The sequence below is a fragment of the Bidens hawaiensis genome, unplaced genomic scaffold, assembly GCF_021521415.1.
Source record: "Bidens hawaiensis isolate Kalapana, Puna unplaced genomic scaffold, B.hawaiensis_p1.1 tig00000369_1, whole genome shotgun sequence".
NCBI lineage: Eukaryota > Viridiplantae > Streptophyta > Magnoliopsida > Asterales > Asteraceae > Bidens > Bidens hawaiensis.
The window spans coordinates 5852893-5862218 of record NW_027491028.1 but is presented as its reverse complement, the minus strand read 5'-3'; the positions used below and the strand labels follow the sequence as shown (position 1 = coordinate 5862218).

The window sequence follows — 9326 nt, the reverse complement described above, 5'->3', positions numbered from 1 at the left end:
ATGGGTTACTTATTTCGTGTTTTCAAGCTTGTATTAATATTGGAATGTCGTGTCTCTTCAAGTCTTCAATGAATTCTGTGCCAATTAAGATTGGCTTATTGTGATTTTTTAGTAATAAATACATTAAATATTACTTAATTGTACGTTCTTAGAACTGGACCCAGCAGTCAGACTAGACTGTGAACCACCTATGTAACTTGTCCGGTTGAGTTTTATTGAACCATGTTTTTTCCAACAGACGGTTGAAATGAGAAATTGACTATAGTGGTTGGAGGGTTTGAAGTTGTTATAATCTTTGTTTATCAAAATCTTATTTACTGATTTCTTTATTAAGTCAAACTATACACTTTAAATTTAAAAGATATATGGTCACTTCTATTTAATTTCGTATTCTTACAAAAATAATATTACATATTTGAAACATAAATTCATTTTCCCATGAAAACAAAATAAAAGGAAATGTCCCATACGTCTTTTTAATATAGAGTAAATTATTATAATGTGAGAACCATTTTACTAAAATAGCAGATATATGATTTTCATGGTTGTGTATATATTTTCACGCGTTCATTTCCCATTCCCTATAATTATGTGAGGGAAGTTTGTAAATTATAGGATGAGGTTGTGAGTGTTTGTGAGTGTAAATTATAGGGTGAAAAGAGAAATGTAGTGATTTTTGTAAATTTGGGGAAACATTGTTTCCCCTATTTATTTTTTAATATTTGTTGGATTGGTTGTGAGTAGTGGGAGAGAAAACTGTAATAATAAAGATATAATAAATATTATTTAATTGAACATGAGAGATAAATATAGTGTTTTTTAGTGTAATTATAGAGATAAGGATAGAGAACGGGTTGAGAATACTCTAACAAAGTACATATACCATGACGCCCCCTTCATGCACAAACAAATGTGATATTTTTAATTCCTTCATTTGATCTTCAATCTTAACATGGTTCTTGAATGTGAAAAATGCATCATAGAACAATGGTAAATATCATCAATATGCACTAAAATGGTAAAAATATATGCAACCAAGAACAGAGACGACACGGATCAAAACATGACAAAATCAGAAATCATAATCGGTTGATGAAGCACGATTTTTTCAAAATAACCGATGGATATGTTTGATTGTTTATTGAAACATTGATTTTATGGTAGCATGGTTTGATTTTTTATTACTTTATTTGTGATTCATTTGAGGTTTATTAGTCTGTGAATTTGGATATTTAGTCGAGTATTGATGTTGTTGCTTGGTTGATTGTTACATTATGGATAATTAGTTTTATGTGATTTCTGTTAGTGTAATCTTGCGTAAGTACATGGACCTAGTTGTCGTATTTACAATAGGGGTTTTTGAGTTAGATTTTTCCTATTATTGTCTAATAAGGAATTGTATGATTATAAATAGGGTTATTTGTAATCAAATATTAATAACAATCAATAAAACAATCCGGCAAGTGAGGCAATAGATCAGAATTGCAGGCTTCTTGCAACAAGTTTCGATAGGGCATTGAAGATCGAGAGTCAGCGGTGGTGAAGAACAAAACTCCGACGACCTGTATTGATTTTTTGGACACAAAGGCTTATGAAGAAAAGCAAAAGCGAGGATACTTTTGAGGAAAAATTAATTCATATTTTTTTACACTAGCAATTATAAGTATTTTGCATAGCAAGACTTTGTGACGGTTCTAAAGACGGTTAGAGATAGGCAACGGCCAAGACTAAAGATATTGTGGAGAAGTTTTCCAAGTCATTGTTTGAACAAGAGTTCAAAAAAATTGATTTGATCTTGAACTAGTTGTGTTTTGACCAAGGTTTTGATTTGAACGATGTGCTCGGAAACAAGATATGATCCTGGAAGACTGATGTTTGCTTGATTATATATGACACGAATCGCAGTCAAGTTAGTGGATATGCGAGTTCATACGACTAAGGGGATGGTGAAGGACAGGGTCATGGAGATAGCCGAGTCTGGGAGAGCGGAAAGAACGTGGTTATGGATGAAGAGGAGTCTCGAGAGGTCAAAATTAATATGACGAGGACCAAGACGGTTGTGAAAGCCGAGAATGTTAAGATCATGGGTCGAATCAGACAAGTCAAAGCGATACTATTCGTGGGTGAGTGCACATCTCACGTGTTGGCAGAATTCTTTCAAAGGATTGAGCGAGAAGTTAAGGTAGAACACGTAAGCGAAGATCGTCAAAGGGCTGACATTCTCTTGAAGGTGTTACCGAGGCTGAAGTTCATTGAGATGAAGGGATTCGTTGAAGATTACAAAGAGCAAACATCCTTACAAAAACGTTGCCACAGTTGAAGTTTAACGAGATATGAAGTTTCATCGGTATCGCAGGATTATAGGGGTGATTGTTAGTGTAATCTTGGGTAAGTACGGAGACCTAGTTTTTGTATTTACAAACATGAGGGTTTTTGAGTTAGTTTTTACTATGTGTGTGATTTACTAGTATGATTGCTGTTTTTTCTTGTTGTAATTAAATAATAATAACAATCAAGGTTTAGACTTAAAATCTTATTGTTCTTCAATTTATTATGCTTGACTCGCGGCCCGAACCACCAAACTAACCCCGAACCTGACACGAGTCGAAATATCCAAAAAAAAATTATGGCCAACATTTTAAAGCAACGACTCTGTTTAAAAATAAAAATGACTAAATCCGCAACATGCAGCTACAAGTGGAACAAAAAGCACCTAGAAAGTTCTATTGTACATCGACGTAGCCAACCACCAGTCAGTCACTCAGTGAAACACATGTAGCATTTAAACTCACCACAACCACCTCCTAGCGGCTAGTTTGAAAGCCACGTGGCCATGCCTCAAAAACCCACCAACGTGGCCCTCTAACCATCCACTCCCATGTCTTCACCAACTCCTATATATATATATTAAACCCACCACCAACTTAATCACCAACAGCAGCAGCTTCTACTACACATTACACACAACAATTAACATATTATCATTATCATCCTTCTCAATGGCAGCTTCTTCAGTTTTCACTTCAACCCGTCTCACCACACCCTTCAAAAGAACCACCACCAGTACCTTCTCCGTCAGATGCATGTGTCAGCCACCACAACAACAACCACCTCAAGATGCTTCAACCGAGGGCACCACAACCACCAATGAACACTCCTCCAACACCAAAGGTACAGGGAACTAGATTCTCAGACGTGTTGGCGTTCAGTGGGCCAGCACCCGAGAGGATAAACGGGAGGTTGGCGATGATAGGGTTTGTGTCAGCAATGGCTGTGGAGCTAAGCAGTGGCCAAGGTGTGTTGACTCAGGTCTCTAACGGTGGCGTAGGGGTGTTTGTTGGGACGAGTGTGGTGCTGACGTTGGTGCCGCTGTTTAAAGGGGTGAAGGCGGAGTCAAAGTCCAGTGGGTTGATGACGTCGGATGCGGAGCTCTGGAATGGGCGGTTTGCGATGTTGGGTTTGGTGGCTTTGGCTTTTACCGAGTATGTTACAGCCAATGCACTTGTGTAGATTATTATAATCATGTAAACTAATTAATTTCAGGGAAATTAATATATATATATATATATATATATAGTTTTGTTTATATATTTGTCAACAAGATGAAAAGAAATTAATGTTACACGTAAAACCAGTAAATAAAAAGGAGAGAAGAATTTCTTTTGTTTAAAACGCAGCATATATAGGCATACAATTCTAAAGAGAATAGCTGTTATATATATAAACCATTAGTCATCATAGTAAATCCAAGCTTAGTAAGAAGTTAATAATGATCTACACTTAAATTTTAAAAAAAAAAAAAAACTACTTTTATTAAAGAATATAAAAGCATGGTAAAGTGAATTTGTAAACATCTATTCATCCATAACCCTTATCCTTGTGCTGATACGATACTTTTCTAACACTTGTACTATTTATTTAAATGAGCTAGTATAAACTGAACTCGGTTTTTTCTTATGGCCAGATATATATATATATATATATATATTATCAAAGAAAACATACCAGTAAGAAAGTAGATGGGCAAACAACTAAACATTACCAAATATAAGAGGGCTTTGAAACCACATAATACATTTTTTTTTAATGGCAGAAAATCTAATGTGCACACCTGTCATTTCGGGGTCATGTCCAATGTCGACTCTTCGACCACTTGACCCATCTAAAGTTAGCCTTATAGTTTATTCTAGAAATCCGTAAAAGCGAAACATTGAAGAAACACTTTAGTCGAACCGTCATATTTTTGGAAAACCACTCAATTTCTGGACATCAATTCATCCACTAGGTTGTCATAATGATAGCATCAAGTAAAACCTTTTTATTCAACTTGGCGTATTCAAACCAGGCTAAGGCCGAAAAAGGATTCATGGACGAAGGAACGTCCCATTTGTAAAGTGAATTTGTTAACATTAATTTGAATCTCTATACCTTTAATTTGGGGTTGATATCTAACCCTTATCCAACTATTATCATGTTTGTGTTCTTTGAGTTGTTATTCCAAGATTAAAAGTCCTATAAAATTTAGACACAAAACCGGCCATCCCCCTCTTTTGACTCTTTTCGGCATTTTGGACAACCATCCTCCCTTATTTGGAGCTTAATAATCCGCTTACTCATGCCACATTAATAAGTCTATTGCGACAATGTGAGTGTCGTCTACCTTTATTGCAAGCAGGTTCAATAGCAACGCACGAAACACACTGAGTTGGATATACAATTTGTTCGTGAAAAGTTTGACGAAGGCTAAGATCGTGTTTTACATGTCCCATCTCGTCATCAGATTGCTGGCATCTTCACTTTAGTTATGTTCGATAATTTCAAACACAATCTCAACATTCGACAACCTTCTGCTTCGATATGTAGAGGCAATATTATAGGAGATGATTTTGTTTATTGAATGAATGATAGTAATCTTATTCTCATATAGTTAGTCTATTCATTATTTCATTGTATATAATATAAATATACATGGACATGATTAATCAGAGGATTGCCGATTTCATACCCATTAACAAATTATTCACTTCATTTGCATTATTTCTCAATATAACCAAGAAATATATCTTACCTAGCCCAATACCAATACCAACTCTCACATTATATATCTATATATTATTACACTTTGGGCTCCGGTTATTGGGCCTTGATGTTACACATAACAAAGATAGGAATATATAAGAAAGGATTAGTTAAGACACTTTACATACAAAGTGGATACTACCAGCAATAAGACATTGCTCACCATATGCCAACAACATTCATGATCATGTAAAAGATGACTGATCACTCATTGTGGAGAAATAGGCACACAACTGAAATGTCATCTGCCGCGTATCCAGGCCGCTTTTGCTTCCACTGCGTGGCTGCATACTCGACCACCCTTTTGGCCGATTCCTCCCTTCCAGCTGCAACAATCTCCACTGCCTTTTCATTTGAAACGACATCCCATATCTGACACACGTACATGTTTAACTTATCGTGTTGTACAGGTTAGATGGTTGACGCAACATATCTATCACACCCAAAACACATTTAACTTTATGTGTTACATAGGCTAATAGGTCGACAGTTGACACAACGTGTTTATGACACGCTTATCAAAACAACATAGTTTTATCATTTTATAATTGATAATATATATTATAATTATATATGATTAAATATTTGTTATTTTTATCTTCTAATGTTAACTATGTCATATTATTTTTCAACCTCATTTAGTGAACCGTGTCAATATTCATGTTAAACATGTCGACGTCATGTCTTATTGAACTGGTTATATTTAATCGTGTTAGATGTTTCATGTCGTGTAACCCACTTATTAAACAATTTTGTGTTTATGTTTCAGATTTGACATGTTTAAAAGTTATGATCATACCCCATCAGTCGCCAAAATGACAAAACGATCGCGTGCAGTTACAGTTGTTTGTATGACATCTGGCTCAGAAATAAGACCGAAATCTTTAACAAAGAAGTCACCAAAAGCCCTTGAAAGCGCAAGCCCTGGTCCATCTGGTGCCTCATCAATAGGAGCCCGAATCCTGGACACACCGGGCTCGTCTTCTGCTTCACACACACGCCCTCCCGACTTATGTATTCTATCAGTTTCCTCTAAAACAAGGATAAAATAGTAAGTGCCAAAAAACATACATTTAGATAACTAGAATTCATATAATTAGGCTATGTAGGAGAGTGCATACGAGGTACATTTGGTTTAAAGTCGACAGTAAGTTGAACAGCTACTAGGCTACCATCATCTGAAGTTGTACCTAGAACGGCTCGAGAATCGCCAACATTTGCTAACACCAAAAGATCATCCTGTGAGTCATGATAATGAAAAAAGTATTAGCAGCATAAAATCTATTATGATAACAAAAAATGTATCATTATGAATATTTATGATTGTTTGAAGCTGTCTCATTTGGACCCTTACAAGTTTTACCACAGTTGACCGTTTTGACCCGCTACCTAATTTGAGTAGAACGAAATTGAACCATTGACTAGTTTGAGGTGATCCGGATCCCAATGAGCCCTTATACAATTTATTTTCTCCCAAATTAACCGTTTTTCGAAGAACCAGTCAAGATTGTCACTTATAATATAATCTGGTTCTTCAATAAAATGCTTTAATATTCTCTATGTAAAATGGGATAAGATTGAAAAATGACCCGACCCATATGACATTTTAGAGAGAAAAAAATTCATAACATAAATCAACACATTCATGAATAAACGAGTTGAAATTGCGACCTCAAGTTTGACTTTAAAGAAAACTGATTCGATTAGATCATGTATATTTCAAAAACAAATTACAAGCAATTACCTCGCGTATGACAGTTAATGCAGCCGTACCACTGTAAAATGAATCAATAACAGGATGAAGCTCAAGATCATAATCAACAGTAGCACAAGCCTTCAAGAAAGATTTCTTCCACATTCCAAATTGGTCAAAGTTAGCATTTTTAAACATCTCACCATTCATCAAGATTGAACATTGAGCCATTGTTTCTTGCCAAAAATGAAGCAGATAAGCTGGCATTACTTTCTTCACTCGTTTTCCCACCAGATGGCCCCATGGGCCGTGCCCGTCAAAAACGCCACAAAACATCACATCTTCCTTCCCTCCAAAACCCTGCAATTTAACCAACATTCAAATTAATATAAGTTGAGGAAAGGCTACTTTTATTTTTAGTATTTGTCATCCCACCCCTCGAGGTGTGCATGTAACTAAAAAAACATCCTATAACCTAAATCACCAAACCCAAACAAAAATCAATGGTTTAGTTTTATGTTTTTTTGTGACAATTGGATTCTTCAGTTCGGTATCGGTATCGGTTTTGCATGTAATTAGTTTACAAGAATTCAATAAATAGTGTAACCCAAATATTTTAGCCTAAACTAACAAAAAGATATAGTCCTAAATTCCAAACCCAAATGGAAAAACCAAACCGAACCACCCGGACGGTTTTCAACTCAAAACTTGGTTTAAGCTCAAAATCAACCCAAACCCACTTCTGCACACCCGTACCACCCTCCTCAGACCCTACCACACGAGTTAGATTTTTATGTGTACGTTTGTGTTATCTTCGTTTAACTTAATATAAACTCATGATCTTTATAAATTATTATCTTTTATAGAAAGACAGAGCAAAAAATATGGGCTTAATGAAATGATTTACCTTCCATACAATGAAGCAATCTTGATTAATCCCTTTATTTCCTCCCTTAGAGTATGCAGAAACATAGTTATCAGACCATTTGGCACCAACGTTACCCGAAGATGTTAATAGTAACCCGTTTTTCCTTGCTTCTTTTGCCAAAGCCTCAGTAGCTTCTCTTCCCAGATTAATCCTCCGTTTCTTCCCGTTTTTCGTTGCAATATTTTTCGTTAATCCGCTCAACAAAGACGAGAATTGCACCATCTTTTCTACAATTCAGTTGATACCTAGAAAGTTATTATATTATACTAACAAAACCAACCCATAATAACATTAAAGATTCATCCATTCATGTAAGTATGTAACTATGAACGGAGTCCACTTATATAACTAGTTCAAACACACAGAACTAATTTGACTTCAAATATATGTTGGTCAGATATTTTGAATCCAAAGGGAAGATTTTTTATTATGGATGGTAAACTTTTGGTAGAGAAAATGATTGATAACTAAAGTATATTATGTTTATGTAACATGTGTCACAAATTATGAAGGGAACGCGTGATCAAATTTTCTTTTGGGACTTTGGCTTGATATCAAGTAAGGTCAAATGAGTCTCTTTTTTGGACCATGATTGAAAAATAACAAAATAGCAGGCAAAGTATGGTATCCTGTTTTCCATCCACGTCTTGGACCAAACTAATCAACAGCCTAGATGGACCACAAGCACATCCTTCTGATCTTCCTTTAGGTGGCATAAAATCTTTACATTACATGGATGATATATACTCCCATCTAGCCATTTGAGATGCGTTTTTGGCAATCATGAAAACCATTTACTTAGAAAACTTATGGGACCCACTTACTAATACACGGCTAACCAATGAGATCTGATAAGCAGTACTGTTTGTGCTGGACAGGTGGCCTTTAGGTGATTGAAGATAAACAAAAACTAGTGAAACATGGATTTAAACCTCATACTACTCAAGTTTACGATACGTTAATTGTGACTTATACCTACCTGTTTTCTAAAAATGGAACCTTTTAAGGCTCCATATATATGTTTCAAATATAAGTGGTAGAAACTTGAATTTTGACTAGAGTTTGGATATTCAAGATGATCAATAATGATATTTTACAAAAAAAAGTAAAAAAAAAAATCACATTTAGGAAGATTCCCATTGAGAATATGACCGGGTCTCATTTAAAGAGGTAAGGAGAAGGAAATGAGAAGAAAATAGAATGAATCATGTTTCAGAGATTTTTTAAGAATGAGAGGGGAGGGAAGGGGAAGGGAGAGAAAATGTTTGAAAATTGTAGTCCATACTCATCCTTTCAAATTGGAAAGATTATGAGAGAAAATGTGTGTGTGTATAACATTAACTACCTATTAACTCTTAAATTTTCTTTCATTTCCTTTCATTTTCATTAAACTCAGAAACATGAAATGAAGTGGCACATTTTTCTTCCCCTATATTTCTTTTCCCGAGTTTTATTTAACTGAGGAAAGGGAAGGAAAATGAGGGATGGAAAAAATATGTTGTGTTCCCGAGTTTCATTTAAGAAAGGAAAAGGAAGGAAAATTTAAAAGAGGTGTTCCCGAGTTTCATTTAAAGAAAGAAAAGGAGGGGAAGGAAGAGAAAATGATGAGTAAAATAAAAGAATTTG

At 35.2% G+C, this 9326-nt stretch overlaps 1 protein-coding gene and 1 pseudogene across 1 annotated transcript; one reads left to right on the top strand and one right to left on the bottom strand.

Annotated features, from left to right (window-relative positions):
* Window positions 1-2999: 2999 nt before the first annotated feature.
* LOC143623990 (early light-induced protein 2, chloroplastic pseudogene) lies at window positions 3000-3510 on the top strand (annotated as a pseudogene).
* A 1582-nt stretch (window positions 3511-5092) lies between these two features.
* On the bottom strand, window positions 5093-8410 carry LOC143624450 (putative protein phosphatase 2C 34). Its single transcript, XM_077095105.1, has 5 exons — window positions 7680-8410; window positions 6824-7132; window positions 6201-6318; window positions 5879-6111; window positions 5093-5451 (listed from the first exon to the last, which is right to left on the bottom strand). Exons 1-5 carry the CDS (start codon window positions 7920-7922, stop codon window positions 5284-5286), a joined length of 1071 nt encoding a protein of 356 aa, XP_076951220.1. The 5' UTR covers window positions 7923-8410; the 3' UTR covers window positions 5093-5283.
* Window positions 8411-9326: the final 916 nt, after the last annotated feature.